The 20,000-nt window shown below is 37.7% G+C and overlaps 1 protein-coding gene across 1 annotated transcript in view; it reads left to right on the top strand.

The window, feature by feature from the left end:
* LOC123504833 (thyrotropin-releasing hormone receptor-like) overlaps window positions 1-20,000 on the top strand; it is a 69,409-nt gene that overhangs the window by 924 nt on the left and 48,485 nt on the right. Inside the window, 1 exon segment of the mRNA XM_045255700.1 lies at window positions 1-389. This exon segment is cut by the window's left edge and continues 3 nt beyond it. Within this exon segment, the coding sequence (XP_045111635.1) occupies window positions 1-389 (389 nt within the window).

Genomic DNA, 20,000 nt, shown 5'->3' with positions numbered 1-20,000 from the left:
TGACAGCCTTCACGGTGGAGCGCTACATTGCCATCTGCCACCCGATGAAGGCACAGACAGTATGCACGGTGGAACGCGCCAAAAAAATCACGCTACTGGTGTGGGTGTTTGCGACGTGTTACTGCTCGCCGTGGCTCTACCTCACCACTGTCGTCCCCCAAACCTACGCCGTCGACTACCCCACCGAAGAGTGCACTTTCAAGCTGTCCAGAGACCAATACTTCCTCTACTACTTCCTCGACATCATCGTGTTCTACGTGGTGCCGCTGCTGCTGTCTTGCGTGCTGTACACACTCATAGCCAGGATACTGTTCACCTCGCAGGTCCCAAAGAACCCCACAGTAAACGGACACCATGACAAAAAGAGGGTCAGCTCCCCGCGCGTCCAGGTGAGTAGTGGCCAAATGCGAGAGTGTCTTAGCTGTAAGAAAAAAGACTGAGTGCGCGAAGGTGTGGGACTGGACGTGGTGAACAATATGGGAGAGTTTTGTGCCAATATTGAGCTCACGCCGACGATTTTCAATTAGTCAACTTACTTTTTGTGGGGAAAGGAGGGACTGAAAAGTTTATATGCACTCATCACCTCCCTCCTTCCACACACACACACACACACACACACACACACACACACACACACACACACACACACACACACACACACACACACACACACACACACACACACACACACACACACACACACACACACACACACACACACACACACACACACACATGAATATATTGCATCTGGGCGACAGAAGCTTTGTTCAGGTATCGTGTAAGCTCTTCGTGGAAAGACAGACAACTTAAAGAATCATAACGTCTTAAATCAGGATGGCCTGAGCGTCTAAAGTCCGGCGTCACGTAAGCGAAAGTTAAGGCGTGTCTGAGTATGCAGGTCAGTAGGGGAAGCCTGCCGCCACGGTCATTACTGCTGCGTCATGTTGGTATAAACGTTATTGTTGGCTCAGTATGCAATTTATGGCTTTTAACGAAATTATAAAATGCCTCTGCAGTCATTACTATTGTTAGCTTAAATAGGTAACTGGCTTAAATGTAACTATAAAATATCATAGCAAAACATTGCTATTGTTAGGTGAGCGTACAATTTATGGCTTTAGTGTAATAACAGAATAGCATTACAACCTTTACTATTAATAGCTGAATATAAAAATGAACTCTAGTTACAGCATATAATTAGAAGCATATAATCATTGTTAGCTCGATGCATAATTGGCTTTAATGTAATTACAAACTACACTCATACGATTGTTGTCCTGTGTGATCAAAAACTCGATCTCAATGCAGTGATCACCATCACCAAGTTCACCATCTTGACTCAACGGCAGTGTAAGAGATGTGTCCTACCCATCGCCGCAAACAAACCTTACTCATGGTTATTTCATGAACGTGTGGCTTTTCCTGCTTAACCATATTTCTTTTTTCCTTATCACGGCGGGAGATAAATCAACGCAAGAAGCGGCAAAGTAGTGGTAAAATGCAGAAATTTAAGACCTCATCTTGTCGGCCTCTCCACCGTGTGAAATAAAGAATTCTGTATATTCACCAAATTTAACCGAAACAGAAAAAAAGAAGAAATTTTTTATCTGGGAATTCTACAATGAAGTTCCTTGTGAAAAAAGTCAGAACTTCTGTATTTCTCTGATCCATTTCATTCTTTTAGTGATAATGACATGATCTTAATCGAGCTTACATCAAACCAAGTGGTGTGGAGAATTTTACTAAATAGTCAATTACCTGCTATGCGTCATCTCCAGCACTAATGTCGACACCAACAGCACTACCACTACCAACACCATTACCACCACTAACATCCACGGCCACACCGCCACTATTGCCACCAAACATCGACTTCCCTCCAATCACCATTAACACAGAAAAAACAAAACAAAAACAAAAAACAAAGAAAAAGAAACTAACACGGACCACAAGCCGCATCGACATCGACACCAACACTAACAAAGAACGTACCTAACATGTATTTTTCACCTTTTCTTTTCACTGTCAGTTTCTTTTTTATCTTTTCTTTTTACACTCTGGTCAGGGAGTGTGACAAAGGATGACGTAGAAGAAAAAAACACGTAAAAAACGAAAGAAAATAAAAAATTGCTTTCTGATTACAAAACTGTTGCTAGAAGGACATTTACAACTGCGCACTTTCATCCCTCGGTACACAAAATGGAAATAGGAAACAAACACCCGCAAGCACTCCAAAAGCCAGCAAAGTATCAAATAACACGAGAGAGGCACAATAAACAGCGCGAGACGATAAAAACTTGTAAGTAAGGAGGCGAACAACATATATTGACAGGCAGCCATTTGTCGGATAGGTGTGTGTGTGTGTGTGTGTGTGTGTGTGTGTGTGTGTGTGTGTGTGTGTGTGTGTGTGTGTGTGTGTGTGTGTGTGTGTGTGTGTGTGTGTGTGTGTGTGTGTGTGTGTTTACCGGAGATAAGTTCCACCTTCACCACCTTTCTCACACCTGAGATCCCCATCATTATTATGACTTATTGTAACTGCAGCCATTTTCTTACTTTCTTCTTCTTTTGTTGTTATTATCATTTTTTATCATTATCATATCATCAGTATCATTATTGTCGTCATGATTTCTTTTGCTGTTCTTCTTATGTAACGACGTCAATCTCACTTCGTACTGGTGAAACTATGGTTACTATAAACTTCTTAACGGTGATACTTCCTTTAATGGTATGCACTAATAACATTAATACAAGAAGAAGAAGAAGAAGAAGAAGAAGAAGAAGAAGAAGAAGAAGAAGAAGAAGAAGAAGAAGAAGAAGAAGAAGAAGAAGAAGAAGAAGAAGAAGAAGAAGAAGAAGAAGAAGAAGATGATGATGATGATGATGATGATGAAGATGAAGATGAAGATGAAGATGAAGAAGATTATTAACAACAGAGAGAGAGAGAGAGAGAGAGAGAGAGAGAGAATAGTGGTCATCTCCGCTTATAAAACCTTTACTAGCGTGGAGTGAACCCCTAATACATACACACACACACACACACACACACACACACACACACACACACACACACACACACACACACACACACACCTAGGAAAGAGATTAATGAGCCTTCACTCCTAAACAATAGTGAGAGCAACATTACTACCAGTAGTAGTAGTAGTAGTAGTAGTAGTAGTAGTAGTAGTAGTAGTAGTAGTAAAGAAATGGTAATGTCTAGTATCAATTTATGTACCTATTTACTAATTTTATGCTTAACTTATTCAAATTTAACCTTCGCTTGTTGATACCCGGTAAACAAAGCTTTAGCAATATATGCAGTGTCTTGCAGCAAACTTTCCTCTCTCTTGCAAAAAAGACAATGTGGCATACTTGATGTGCTTCCCAAGGTTAGAGAACACACACACACACACACACACACACACACACACACACACACACACACACACACACACACACACACACACACACACACACACACACACCTAGAAACATAAAAAAGGTTCCATTCTAGACTAAGTTGCAGAAATCCTTACAAAGAAAAGAATAAAATCATGACAAAAGAAATAGAAAGACAACGAGCTTGCCGGATCATTACTCCTAAACTACGGATTTTAGTAAGGAATGGATGAAGAAACAAAGCACCCTATCTCTTATAATAAAACATGACATATACTTTAGAAATTAGCATACAGACACTTTCTTTCATGTGAGAGAGAGAGAGAGAGAGAGAGAGAGAGAGAGAGAGAGAGAGAGAGAGAGAGAGAGAGAGAGAGAGAGAGAGAGAGAGAGAGAGAGAGAGAGAGAGAGAGAGAGAGAGAGAGAGAGAGAGAGAGAGAGAGAGAGAGAGAGAGAGAGAGAGAGAGAGAGCAGATCTTTTAACACTTAAGTGGCTGTTTGCCAAGAAATTTTATGTGTCTCTGGCTAACCTAAGAACAAAGAGAGAGAGAGAGAGAGAGAGAGAGAGAGAGAGAGAGAGAGAGAGAGAGAGAGAGAGAGAGAGAGAGAGAGAGAGAGAGAGAGAGAGAGAGAGAGAGAGAGAGAGAGAGAGAGAGAGAGAGAGAGAGAGAGAGAGAGAGATCTACATATTCAATACCAAATCCTATTTTTTTTCATACAAACAAAAGTAAATCGTTGGTCGCAGGTTAATGAAAGAATCATAAAATCAAAGACACAAAATCATTCATAGCCTCCTCAGCGCTCCAGGAGTCTCTACGGATAACAAGCAATTACCTGAACGTTCACAGTGACGTTTATTGTGATAATTAGCATTAAAGTAGAGGAATAACGTTTTTTTTTAATGAATAGCAATTACTTGGGAATCAAGCAGCGAAATGAGTTGTAATGACAATTCGTTCTTTTTTATCCCGTGTTTTATTTTGCGGTAGGCTTACTAACGCTAGTGACTTCTATGATGTTAGGTTCAGTGTTTACTTGTTTATTTACTGTTGTTTCATGCGTGGAGGAATTAAGACGAGCTTTTCCTTTTACGCATACTAATGAAGTTAATCAGGTCAGTGAGGTATTTCATTGAAATAGTTTTATCGGACGTTTCCCACTGACTTGCACACACACCACACACACACACACACACACACACACACACACACACACACACACACACACACACACACACACACACACATACATATATATATATATATATATATATATATATATATATATATATATATATATATATATATATATATATATATATATATATATATATACATATATACATACATACATACATACATACATACATACATACATACATACATACATACATACATATATATATATACACACACATATATATATATATATATATATATATATATATATATATATATATATATATATATATATATATATATATATATATATATATTATTCTCAGTATTTAACAGTTTTACTTGAAATTTCTCTTTCTCCCATCACGATAGTTAACTTTTCAGGTCTTTATCACCTTTTCTTTATCAATTTGCATTAATGCGTGAGATGCCTCTTCTTTCCTTCATGTCTTGAGGGTCTCGCTTATTTACATTCCTCATATTCTTGAAATGTAATCATAAGAAAATAAAGGAAGAAAAACTTTTAGAATAAAAATAAGCGTTATGTATCTCTTTGGCACTCATGGCGATTTTCTTTTTCCCAAGTGGTGAAGAGGAAGGAAAGAAGTTGAGGCAATTGCAAAGTTGAAAAAGAGGTGTGAGAAAGATGTGTGGAGAAGAAAGAGAAGTGGAGAAGCTGTAGGGAAGCAATATGGGAAAGATGAGGTGTAGAGGGAATAGAGAATAGAAGAAAAATGAAGCAATTTTAAACAGAAGAGGAATGGAGACAATAGTAAAAGAAGAGCCAAAGTAGTGGAAGTAATGAAAATAAATAGAGTGTAAGATATGTGAACTGGAACAAGAAGAAGCGATAGAATGCGAGCAAAAAAAAAAAAAAAAAAGGGGGAAATTAAGGCAATGTGTAATTGAAAAAAGACAAGAAAAAGAAGAGAAATATGAAATAGCAAAGGAAAAAAACAACAACAACGCTGAAGAAAAAGGGATTGAGGTAATGTGGAAGAGAAGGATAGTGAAGACTGTAGTATACGTAGCAGGAAGATATCTCAGCGTCAGTGGAGCAAAAGATAGGTAATTATTGATCTCGCAGGGAATATACTTCTCATCTAATTCACCTTCCAATACACGAACGAGTCTCGGACGAGGGGACCACAGGGACTCGCTCGCTTTGTACACATTTAATGATGCTCTAAATTTTTTTTTTCCCCCGTGACGGTAAAACAAAATTTACCGATTGAAGAAGAAAAACATTAAATGAAGCAATGGGCTGTGATATTACTGCTGCTCTTCATTTTATTCATGTGCCCCTACCTCACACACACACACACACACACACACACACACACACACACACACACACACACACACACACACACACACACACACACACACACACACACACAAACACCGGCCACCACAGGAAAGCAAATATGCTGCAAAATTTCATAAAGAAAAATATATACCACGTGATTATTAAAGCAAAACTTCATTGCGATAAAAATAACTTACGTTTAATCGTCGAAAATTCCAAATAATTCCCCTCCATAACCCCCCAAAAAAAAAAAAAAAAAATAGTAACACGAACATTTATGAACATTATTATTTTTTATTTCTTGCAATTTATTTATACCCAACGGCGATAAATGAAAGGAAAGGGGAAATTCCTGAAATAAAATACGAAAGAATATATCCAGGCAGAGCAGGCGTGAGCAGTCCCTGTGGAGAGATTTGTTAAGCTTCACGATCCTCTGAGATAAATGACGGTGCTTGGCTAAGACGCGGCTCAGTGCATTCCACACGTTACTAAAGGGATAAATAAGAGAATAAGAGAAAACCATTGTGTGATGCAAGGATCCTCGAGTGACAGAGAGAGAGAGAGAGAGAGAGAGAGAGAGAGAGAGAGAGAGAGAGAGAGAGAGAGAGAGAGAGAGAGAGAGAGAGAGAGAGAGAGAGAGAGAGAGAGAGAGAGAGAGAGAGAGAGAGAGAGAGAGAGAGAGAGAGAGAGAGAGAGAGAGAGAGAGAGAGAGAGAGAGAGAGAGAGAGAGAGAGAGAGAGAGAGAGAATACACACACACAAACACAAACACACACACAAAGAGAGAGAGAGAGAGAGAGAGAGAGAGAGAGAGAGAGAGAGAGAGAGAGAGAGAGAGAGAGAGAGAGAGAGAGAGAGAGAGAGAGAGAGAGAGAGAGAGAGAGAGAGAGAGAGAGAGAGAGAGAGAGAGAGAGAGAGAGAGAGAGAGAGAGAGAGAGAAAATACACACACACAAACACAACACACACACACACAAACACACACACACACAGAGAGAGAGAGAGAGAGAGAGAGAGAGAGAGAGAGAGAGAGAGAGAGAGAGAGAGAGAGAGAGAGAGAGAGAGAGAGAGAGAGAGAGAGAGAGAGAGAGAGAGAGAGAGAGAGAGAGAGAGAGAGAGAGAGAGAGAGAGAGAGAGAGAGAGATAATAAGGGAAGACGGAACAAGCATTTCTATATCCAAGAAACTGTAACGTTGGAAGACACTCAAGATCTTCCGGATCATAAACATCAAATAAACACTTTAGCAGCGGAGCACTCACACTTGCTTCAGCATTACACACCAGACAAAGGAACCAACGTTTTGCAATTACTGGAGGGCATTCTCTTCCCGAGCCTTCTTCATTTTTGCACGGGACTTAATCTAAATGAGACTTCCTAGGTTTCTCCAGCATCCCTTGACTGACCTGCGTTGTGGCATTAAGGAGGGTTGGGGCTGTGGGGAAAGGAAAGAAGCGAGACAAGAAAGAGAGAGTGTTTAAGCAGAGCGTTTCAATGTTTGTGTATAAGATCTACGTGTTCTTGGTGAAGACCTGAATATATATTTCCATATTTTCCCTTACAGGGTTTCGTGTTTTGTCAGTGGAAGAGAGGCAGGATGGAGAGAGAGAGAGAGAGAGAGAGAGAGAGAGAGAGAGAGAGTTTCACTGTTTGATCTGCTGCAGTCTCTGAGAGAGACGGAACGAGCTCAGAGCTCATTATTTCCGATCTTGGGATAGGCCTGAGACCAGAGAGAGAGAGAGAGAGAGAGAGAGAGAGAGAGAGAGAGAGAGAGAGAGAGAGTGTGTGTGTGTGTGACGTGTGTGTGTGTGTGTGTGTGTGTGTGTGTGTGTGTGTGTGTGTGTGTGTGTGTGTGTGTGTGTGTGTGTGTGTGTGTGTGTGTGTGTGTGTGTGTGTGTGTGTGTGTGTGTGTGTGTGTGTGTGTGTGTGTGTGTGTGTGTGTGTGTGTTCAGGAATTACTACCACTATCATTAGCTCACTTTCATAAGATATGATCAGTAAACTTTATAGACTTCAAGAGGGTGAAGCTAGTTGGCTTCCTCTCGGCTAACTTCTCTCGCTCTACTCTACTCTCGTAAAAATATAAAAGCACTGTACACACACACACACACACACACACACACACACACACACACACACACACACACACACACACACACACACACACACACACACACACACACACACACACATCTTTAAACGAAAATATTTTTACCCTTCATTAGCAAACTTTTCTCGCAAAACACGTCAACACATCATCTAATATTTTTTCATCTTTATCAATTATGTTGGTTTCGGTCAGATTTTCATCACTGATCCTATTTATAACACAAAACTGGTCACTGAGCCACGTAACATTAATGTTGGCCAGTACCAGACTATCCTACAAGTATCTCACATATAGGATTATTACTACCACTCTCGCTCAGAAACACTTTGCTCTCTCACCACGACCCTCTTCAAATGCCACAGACATGATTACGGTTCTCAAAGTGTCTCCGTTTGATAAAATAGAAATCTTGTTTATCTCAAAAAAAAAAAAAAAAAACACGTGAAACCCCCCACCAAAAAAACTTGAAAACCCGCGTCACTTCAACTAAAGTGTATTGAAAGTAGAGGAGATGTAAAAATAAAAGTGTTTCAGAATATGGACCTATAGCTTCCCTCTGTGTGTCCGTCTGTTGGGGCCTCCTTGTTGGGCTCCCTTGTCGATGACTCTTAAATAGTTGGTGAGTCAGTGTTTGTCGAGATTCTCAGATTCGTAACCTAGCGAGGAAAACTAAGGTAAGATAGACTTGAACAGACTCCCCGTTTGAATCCTAAACCCTTGAGACGTAAGACCTTCATTAGCTTGTTTGCGGAATCTGATGTTTAATTACTGGCCATTTATTTGCTTAGCCTAACTTATCTCTGATTCCAAAAACACTGCAGCTCGGAATGAGAGAAGCTAAGGTGGAAATGCAAATGTTTACCATGGGCGTGTGAGGCTTGAGACTCACGCTCTAGGAATTTTGTGATGCTACTGAATTGTTGTTCTTTGCTAACATGTGGCCGCTGTTACGATATATTTGCAGATACGCTGAATGAAAATTAGGATGTTATTTTTGCCATGTCGAAATTATAAAATCTAGTTATCTTTTGCTTTGTTTACGCAATTATATTTTCAGTTAACGAGATTATGGTAAAATAGGTTAGCAGTGAAATAGTTAAGAATGATGGCGAATGTTTACTTTAAACTAGGGTCAGCAGCATGAAGCTCATCTGATATGCATTGTTCATATTCATCAACGTGTGTAGTCTTCAGGTATTGTGCATCTATTACATTTGCTCAATCATTACGAAGAACAAAAAATAATATCCTTTCACATGTCCATTATGATTTTCTTATAACATGATAAGAAAAAATCACATTACTTTTTATATGAACATTGATTACCTATATACGTTTTAAGGTTTATCAAAATATAGAATAATACTAGGAGGATAATTCCTTACTAATCTTTCCGCGGTGAGCAAAGACGTGGAGTCAACACGACTCACCAGATGTAAGACAATGCCAAGCCATACACGAGGGATTGCTGGGTCAAGTTTGCTTTCCCTTACACCGTGAGCGAGTAATTTCTCCTTGGCCTTTTTCTTAGATATCACTTGGTCATTTTCCCTCTTCTGGTCTCTTTCCTTCTCCTCCTCCCCTTTTTCTTTTGTTGCTCCCCCTCCCCCTTTTCTTTTCTTGTTCTTGCTTTTCTTACTTTTGTTCTTGTTCTTTTCTTTCTTACTATTGATGTATTGTTGTTCAAAATGATGATCTTCGTCAGCCACTAACCTCTCAACTGCAGGATAAAAGCATCCTTAAGATTCCCAGATAAAAATTTAGTATTTGTTTGTAAGGAGACTATCAGAAGAACTTATTATTTGTTAGTAAGGAGACTATCAAAAGAACTTATTATTTGTTTGTAAGGAGACTATCAGAAGAACTTATTATTTGTTTGTAAGGAGACTATCAGAAGAACTTATTTGTTAGTAAGGAGACTATCAGAAGAACTTATTATTTGTTTGTAAGGAGACTATGTTTGTAAGGAGACTATCAGAAGAACTTATTATTTGTTAGTAAGGAGACTATCAGAAGAACTTATTATTTGTTAGTAAGGAGACTATCAGAAGAACTTATTATTTGTTAGTAAGGAGACTATCAGAAGAACTTATTATTTGTTAGTAAGGAGACTATCAGAAGAACTTATTATTTGTTTGTAAGGAGACTATCAGAAGAACTTATTATTTGTTTGTAAGGAGACTATCAGAAGAACTTATTATTTGTTTGTAAGGAGACTATCAGAAGAACTTATTATTTGTTTGTAAGGAGACTATCAGAAGAACTTATTATTTGTTAGTAAGGAGACTATCAGAAGAACTTATTATTTGTTTGTAAGGAGACTATCAGAAGAACTTATTATTTGTTTGTAAGGAGACTATCAGAAGAACTTATTATTTGTTTGTAAGACTATCAGAAGAATTTTCGACATAACATTAAGAGAAAATGCAAAACACAAAGCGAGTACGTATACTACAACTGTACAAGGAGAGCGAGAAGAGAAAGGACCAAGGCAATTCAACTTTACCAACTATTCCGAAACGACATCAAAATTTATATAATCTTCAAGCCTCCGCCCCCGGCATCTCCCCTTTCCTTTTCTTGGCACCGCCCCGGGCTTGGCCTCCCCATCCCCACCACCGCATCTCGTGAATACACAAACACAGCATTCATTCCACCCATCCCTTGCCAAGCCACACACGAAATTCTCACGCCGACGCACTTCGTAGCATGTCCAGAATTCGTAATACCAAAGGGGTTGTGGAATTCGGAACACATTAACTGCGTTTTGTACTGTGTTGTGTCGTGTTTATTGTTTTCTGGGTATGCACATATCATGTTTTTTCTTTTTTAGTGCTGTTTTGTGATGTAATGTTTATTGTACATATATGGGTTTGTATTTTGTTGTGTGCCGAGTTGTGTTTTGTTGTGTTGTGTTTATATTTACACGTATCTATGTTTTTGTTTCTCCACGACTTTGAAATATCAATCCTGCATGAATGATTGCAAAATTATTTACTTGTTTGCTGATTATCTATCCTAGTATTAGAGTGAATGAGCAATTTATAATAAAATATTATATTCAAACCAACGATATAATTACTCATTACGATGCTCCATAGTCCTAAACATTTTACTCTCATCAGGAGGAATTTCTTCTCATTAACAATGCAGAATCCTTAAGTTGTCAGTAGAGGCATAAATATTCACTGACTGAAAAGTATGACAAAGTATAAATATCACATCGACTTAAAAAAGATGCCAGTACTTCAATATAAACCCATCCATGTGTGCTGGAATCCCTCAAAGCCAGTGCTATAAATAAAAATCCACTATTCCTCTGAGCGAAATGTTTTTACTTTAAGCCTGAATGGAAGGGAAGCTCTACACGGGCCTCATCTGCACGACTCTCGCCAGGCAAACACTCTGACCTATCATTACCATTTCAACAGTTTTCTGGTTGGTACATTAACATTTTAACTGTTTACTGGTAGGTCTCCCGCAAGTGCCATTCATCCCTGTGCCTCGCTCTGTCGCACCCAGCTTGGTGTGTGTCAAGCGCTCTGCTACATACCTGCGATGGAACTGAGAATGATTTTTAATTGATTGCTTTTCCATGACAGTCAGTTTATAATGTAAATAAAATCATCTAGTCATAACCAAAAATCAAGGTAAAAATGCATCACAGTATTGAAGGGGTTAAAGCTTCCTACTAACCCACCATTAACAACATGATTACTGAGTCCGTTCCATTTATCAACCACTTTGTTAGAGAACCAGTTCCTTCCCATTTCTTTCCTAAAACATAAATTTCTCAAGCTTGAACCCATTAATTCTGGTTTTATCCTGGCTACTGATCCTAAGAGCTTTGCTTACATCCCCTTTGTCTTAATCGTTGTGCCACTTAAATACTTCTGTGAGGTGCCCCTTAACCTACTTCTTTTTATGGAATGCAAATTTAGTATCTTCAATATCGTTTCGTAAGGAATATCCCTCAGCACCTGTATCCTTCTAAACATCCTCCTTTGCACAGATTCTAATAGACATATATCCCTTCTACAATTTGGAGACCAGAACATAATCTAGATGTTGTCTGACCAGCGTCAAATATAACTTTTAATATTTGGGAATTCTGCTTTTAACACACACACACACACACACACACACACACACACACACACACACACACACACACACACACACACACACACACACACACACACACACACACACACTCTCTCTCTCTCTCTCTCTCTCTCTCTCTCTCTCTCTCTCTCTCTCTCTCTCTCTCTCTCTCTTTCCGTACAGTTTCTACTGGAATTACTATTACTGGCATTCCTTTCTCCTGAGTTGTGTGCCTCTATAGTACATTTTTCACATTGCATACGGCCAGCCACTTCCTTTCCTAATAATGTAATATCAGGAGCTCCACACCTGCATACTTTCAATAATGTTCTGGCTTTACCTTTCGCTGTTCCCTGTAACTCTTATAGCGTCTCCTGTCAGGGAAGAATAAAGTGCTTCCCAGACTCTTTGAATATACTGCTCACCCCTGAAGAGTTGAGGAAGATTAATGGTTCTTCTCGCCAGCCCCTCCACTTTTCCCTGTCTCTCCTCATGCCCAACTCCCTTCCTTTCATTCCCTCTGCTTTCTCCCCTTCCTTGCAAATCGACGCCTTTACCTCCCTTCACTTCCTCTGCTCTCCTTCACTCTCGTATCATATTTTTTTCTCATTTATTTTTCCAAGGATTCTACTATTTTCATCCACCTATCCAGCCAACCAATAGTTTTCTCTCTTTGTCTTCTTTCCATCTCACTGACTGCGCAGCTCTCCTTCTATCATCTCTCTTCGGTTTTTCTTCTTTCTTACTGATGTTTCTACTGTTCGCACATCTTAGAGTGTGTTCACTTTTTTCTCTCTCTCTTTTTTAGTGTTGTGGTTACTGTTTTTTTTTTCAGTAAGTTTGGGAAGAGTGTTCGAGGAATACTTTTGTTTGAGTTTGAAGATGAGCTCTCTCTCTCTCTCTCTCTCTCTCTCTCTCTCTCTCTCTCTCTCTCTCTCTCTCTCTCTCTCTCTCTCTCTCTCTCTCTCTCTCTCTCTCTCTCTCTCTCTCTCTCTCTCTCTCTCTCATTCACTCTGAAGTCCCAAAGCAGCAAAAAACAAGTAAAAGTACCATCACTGGATCACTCAATTATTTTCCCATTTTACAGCAAGTGAATGGGGTCGCAGCGAGTCGAGTTTGCTGAGTCAGATCGGTTGTTTTCCCAAATCCATTTTCAGGGAGACCGACGGAACTATCTCGTTGATTGAAGTAATTTCATATGAGATCCAAGAGGGAGCGGTTTTCTTGTGGTATAAATTCCTCTCGGCGTCCGGGTCTGTGGTCTGTGGGGATCGAAGGAAAGGTCGCGGGATAAATAAGCTTCATTGGGTTTGACTCTGTAGCTTCCCTGGTTTTCCCTGGCTCGATGCAATTACTCTTTTGTGACTCGCTGGTAATGAAGAGGCACTGAATTGTACTTGCACTCAACCTACCACCTACTTTCTCATGGTATATGATACTTGCTTTAACCATCTGACTACTTTAGTTTCTATAAATAAAAATATACGCAATAATACTTTCACATATTGGGACGTACGTAGACGAATGGAAGAAACCTAGTGGGTGTAAGCTTGAAACACTAGATAGCTTGATGACGAGGTTTGAAAAATAAATGTAGTATAGATTAATTCAAGAACTTAGATATTACATCGTTTAAAGAGGAATATGAATAAACATATGGATGATGATAAATTGGCTTACGTGAGTGCTCTAGTTGACAGGATGAAACTTGCAATTAGAATTTGGTTGAGTTTGGGATGACTTGTATAATGTCACGGGGTTTGAATCTTGTTATTCATTACCAACCTCCAATTCGACCTATATATATATATATATATATATATATATATATATATATATATATATATATATATATATATATATATATATATATATATATATATATATATATATATATATATATATATATATATATATATATATATATATATATATATATATATATATATATATATATATATATATATATATATATATATATATATATATATATATATATATATATATATATATATATATATATATATATATATATATAATACAAAAACAAAAAAATACACACACACAAGAACAAACAAGACAGAATCAAATTTAAGAAAATCAACACATTGAAATACCTTTCCAAGCCAAGGCATACAAGGCAGTAAAGACTCCTCCCTACCACCCACCAGTGCGATGTTATTGCCCTCAGCACACCAGCACGCTTTATAGCTGAGGATCGCTCCCGCGCCGGCCATTACCCAGTACAGGCAATTGTGGCTTGGTATCAATACACGAATAATGATCAGTAACCCACCACTAGTGTGTACTGCGTGGTCAGCAAAGGCCGCTGTAACACTCCAACAGTTTTTAATGGATGGAATGATGCGCGTGGACGAAAAGTATTACAAGAACAAGTTTATAAAGGCAAGTAAGGAAATTAGGTTAGGGAATAGAAAAAAAGGAAGGATGAAATCTTTAGAATACGAATTTTGGGTAGTCACTGGCGACCATGACGATGGACGAGAAGTATGTATTAAAAAAAACAATGAAGATATAATGAAAAAAAGAAAAAGCTGGAAAGCAAAAGTGAAAATTAAATTAAGAAGCACCATCTACCTGTATATCGAGCAGTACAAGTATCGATAGACAAGAATCAATAAAGAAAGAATCATTTGTAATGGAAAAACAGGAAAAACAGGAAATGTAAAAATGAAAAAAAAATAAGAATCAGATGAAAATACTTCATATTTCTCAGTGACATGCGAAACATAAGAATTCTTAAAGAAATGAAAAACAACAGATATAAGATCAAATAAAGATCAGATCCAGTTTTAATATGAACATCTTTATTAGCAACGCTTTGGTACCACTTATACCATCTTCAGGCTCTATTGTACAGAATAAAGAGAAAAAATAATAATAGAAAATTTCAGTTGTGTAGATTTATAAAAGAGATTTTTTGCAGACGTTTATGGACTAAAAATAAAAAAGAAAGACAATACGAATATGATATTAACAAGAGATATAAAAGACGTAAAAATCCTAGTAAAAAGTAAAAAAAAAAAAAAATTAAGAAAATGCTAAACTAATAAAAAAATAAAAGAAAAAAATAAATAATGTCTTTCTAATATTTCACTGTATTTATTTATTTTTCATGTAATATTTTTGAAGTGTTTAGCACCTTTTTACTTCTTTACTTTTTGCTTTTTACTGGTATTTTTACGGTTGTTTATACCTCTTGGTAATATTATATTCATATCGTTTTTTTTTTTTAGTCAGTAACCTTCTGCGAAAGGCTTCTTTTATAAATTTAAACAACCGAAATTTTTATTACTTATTTCTTTTTCTCTCTCTTTTTCGTATACAAGAGCCTGTAGATGGTAGAAGTGGTGCTGAAACGTTTCTAATAAAGATATTCATACCAACACTGGTCCTGATCTTTATTTTACATCTACGCTTTCCACGTGAGAAATCCATCGCAGAAATAAGATTATAAAAGTAGGAGAGTTAGATAAAGAAAAAAATCAAATAAGTACAGAAGTAAAAAGAAAACAAGAAATGAAAAAGAAACAAGAAAAAGATGAGCTGAAAGGAATAAGATTTTTCTTTCAACAAGAAAGAAAATATGAAAGAAAAGAGAATTGAGGTCGATGACGCACATGAGAGACACAGAAACATAAAGACAGACCAAGAAGAAAATAAAATGGCAGACAAGAATAATTACAAGAAAATACAGAGACAGAAAGAGAAATAAACGACAGTGAAGAGAAGGATGATATGATACAGATTCGCTGGAAATACATCACTACAGAAAAAAAATAAGAAAAAAAGAATGGAAGAAGAAAGCAAAATAATGAAAAGAATGTGATGGAGATTACATGAAAATGTACACATGACAAAAGCAGAAAGATAGGGAAACTTGATGAAATAAAAGAAAAAATATTCTGCAAATATGAAGAAAAGAAAAAAATGCAGGAAAAGAAACGAAAGAAAAATCTATATATCCATCTTTGTCATTACAATACCATTTCACGAAAAAAAAAAAAAACAGACACAAACAAGGGAACAGGTAAAAGACAGATGATATATATATATATATATATATATATATATATATATATATATATATATATATATATATATATATATATATATATATATATATATATATATATATATATATATATATATAAGAGCAAAATCATAAAATTTGTCGTACATGATTACGATCTCCTTTTATGTACACACACACACACACACACACACACACACACACACACACACACACACACACACACACACACACACACACACACACACACACACACACACACACACACACACAATTTGTTAGTGCAAAACATCACAACTTCCTTTCCACTCATCAGGCTTACGCCGGCACACCTCCAGACAACAACGAATGTAAATGAATAAGTAGAACAGATGTGAATATGCAAATGAACGAATAAATAAGAGTAAAGAAATAAATAAAGAACAAAAGAATATAAGAAGGCCAAGAAAAAAGAAAGGAAAGAATAAAAAAAGGAAACGAAGTTAATTTTTTGGTCTATTTATGACATTTATTTTCCTATACTGTGACTTTATTACTTAGCATTTATGTCCTGAGTTTTTTATATAGAAAACAAGCGTTACCAATCTCTCTCTCTCTCTCTCTCTCTCTCTCTCTCTCTCTCTCTCTCTCTCTCTCTCTCTCTCTCTCTCTCTCTCTCTCTCTCTCTCTCTCTCTCTCTCTCTCTCTCTCTCTCTCTCTCTCTCTCTCTCTCTCCACCACCGGCAATCAGCACCACAACTTTCCTTGGACGTCTCACACAGAACTACAAATTTGCTGTCCTCGGCCTTCACCTTCATGACCCAACGAGGCATTCTGGCCCTCTAAACTTCTGCCACAGTACGTCCACCTAAATCACTGACGACGCAAGAATATTTTCCACTCGCAAGCACCACAGTATCTGCCTCAGTCTTTCGGGTCCGAAATTCGCTTGCTGTGTGTGTGCAGGAAATGTTTCAGGTTGGACTATTCGAAAATGTACTGTATAGATGTAATATTATGTCGATTTAAGTTATCTATTCATATGTTTCGGGTTCGTATTTGGATAATGTATATGCCCTTTTAGCTTGTTTCATGAAGCATATAGCATATAAAAACTGAAAGAAAACCTAACCACCTGTGCTCACAATATCTAGAAATCATATACGAGTACACTGCACTCACAAATGATACCAACGTCACAGCAATCACAAATTATGCCTTGCCTTACCGAAGAGAGACAACCAATAAGTACTAAGCGATTGCCATGACAGGAAGCGGAGCGCGGTTGATGCTATCCCACCGCTGTCACTCGTTATAATGTCTTACCAATGAGAGAGTCAAGTTCCTACCTCAAGTAAGCGATTTCAGCTAGGGCAGAAGGTCGGAGATCGGAGAGGAGCTGATGCCATTCCGCCACTGCCACTACCAACATAACCTCTCCGCCACCCGGGGTTTATCGGCGCTGCGAGTAATTGGGAGCAAATAGGGTGCCGCCCACAGCTGCTTCATCCTCTCATCTCCCCTCGGAAAAAGTGTATAGGAGAAAAATTCTCTCTCTCTCTCTCTCTCTCTCTCTCTCTCTCTCTCTCTCTCTCTCTCTCTCTCTCTCTCTCTCTCTCTCTCTCTCTCGATAAGGAAAGTGATTCTATAGAACGGATCGCCAATAGATGACGTAGACTTCTTTCTCTTGATAGAATGATATACAGCGATATACAGCGATAAGGGTAAAGATTTGAGTACAGAGAGAGAGAGAGAGAGAGAGAGAGAGAGAGAGAGAGAGAGAGAGAGAGAGAGAGAGAAAGGAAGGATAAGAAAGAATCAGGAATAGGAACATTAGCTGCAACAAAATAATAATAATAATAATAATAATAATAATAATAATAATAATAATAATAATAATAATAATAATAATAATAATAATAATAATAATAATAATAATAATAATAATAATAATAAGAAGAAGAAGAAGAAGAAGAAGAAGAAGAAGAAAAGAAGAAGAAATGGAAGAAGAAACACAGCAGCAGCAGCAGCAGCAGCAGCAGCAGCAACAACAACAATAGCAACAACACCAACAACAAAAACAACAACAACAACAACAACAATTTCATGAACACCACCACCACTACAACTACAACAACACACAGCTAACACTCACGGTCACATTTCAAAGACACCTATGATTCACCAGCGCGCGGGATGATGTGGTAGTCTTCATCATTTGCAGCAGGGCATTAGCTGGGCCAACACACAGAGCCTCGCCGATCTTCCGTGGCTCGGCAGCGTTCTGGGAAGCATAAAAAGACTGATTGTTGGATTTTTACTTGAAAGCTACAGCGCTGAATCACGGGAAGGTCATGGAAAGAGAAAAAGGAAGAAGAAGGGATAGTAACTTAACGGCTCTTTGTGAAGGCAGCAGCCCCATCACTGGGAGGGCAACACAATGACCTGACTGATGGATCCTGTCGAACCCTAACCCAAAGACTTTAACACAAGCGTCTCCCTAAAGTTAATGTATTAAAGAAACCCTTGAGAGTAGAATGGAAGTAAATGAAGGAACTGCTAGATAAAACAAGGCATGGAAGAGTGTTGTGGTGAAGTAGTGTTTTTTTGTTCTTTCTAGCGTTTATATATTAAAGAAGCCCCAGTGAATATAAATGAAAATATGAAGAAACTTACATAGAGAATAAGGATTTGAAAAATTATGTTGCGATTTTCTTTCTAATATTAGTGTATCATAATATGAACCCTGCCTAAACAAAACTGAGAAATTGAATTCATTCGTTTCTGAGAAAAAATATTATTGCCTTACACAAGATAATTTTGCATCAGTCAGCTGGTAGAGAAGAAACAGATGGATCCTTCGCATTAATTTGAGTTGTGTTCCTTGTTGTTAGTTCATTTGTGTGTTCTACTTGTGAATAAATTGATATTTGCTGGAATTAAGTTTTTCTGAAGCCAGGTGATACGCTGGGGCTGTACGGGACCTCCAAGTGGTACTCGCTCAGGAAAAGTTTGGGAACCACTTCTTTAGAGAATAGAAAGCCAATCACAGAGTTCTTCTGTTCTTCTTAACGGAAATGTATCAAAGAAGAGAAAAATTAATAAAAAGATGTGAAGAAATCGTTTTAGAGAATAAAAAAAGGAGTTGAAGAAATTCTAGTGAAGTAGTAGATGCTTTTTTTTCCTTCCGAAGAATACAACCGAAAAGCTACGAAGAAATCATTATAAAAGACACAAAGAAAAATTAAGCGAGGCCTGGGAGTCATTTATCTTCATGTCAAGAAAATGATCTCTCAGACACAAAGCTGCGGAGACAAATACTACAAAAGTAAGATGAATTCAATCTACACAAAGTAACAAGACTGTCAAGGTAAGCTGTCAGCGTGAATCCCTTATGTCGGCATTCTCAAGATCATCACTCACTCAGCCACTTCACAAAATACTCGTAGATATAAATGTCAGATCTTGTAAAAATCAAGAGGGATTCACGCGAAGGAAATGACTGATTGACATGACATATTTAAGAAGACTTGATAAATGGAATGGTACTGTGTATCCCTCAAATCAAGTCAAACTAACTGAGAAGATAAACATTGGTTTTATGGTGAAATATATGTTGGTTAGGGATTTGCTGATGAGAGTGTTTGAGAAGATGGATGGCAAGGATTTATAATGCTCCTTTATAAACGTGGCATTTTTTTTTTCTGTCACAGCAACTGGTAAGCCTGTTGGACATGAAATACTTGAATTATATTTCTCCAGACTCATTCAAATGTAGACTTTAGGTATCTGCTTTAGGATACTTTAGAAAAAAAGAAAAAACTTCTATCAGTGAAAAAAAAAAGTTATTTTGATCAAAGACTGA

This window comes from Portunus trituberculatus, chromosome 17 (assembly GCF_017591435.1).
Source record: "Portunus trituberculatus isolate SZX2019 chromosome 17, ASM1759143v1, whole genome shotgun sequence".
Taxonomy (NCBI): domain Eukaryota; kingdom Metazoa; phylum Arthropoda; class Malacostraca; order Decapoda; family Portunidae; genus Portunus; species Portunus trituberculatus.
The sequence above is the reverse complement of the archived record's forward strand: the minus strand, read 5'-3'. Positions and strand labels throughout refer to the sequence as shown.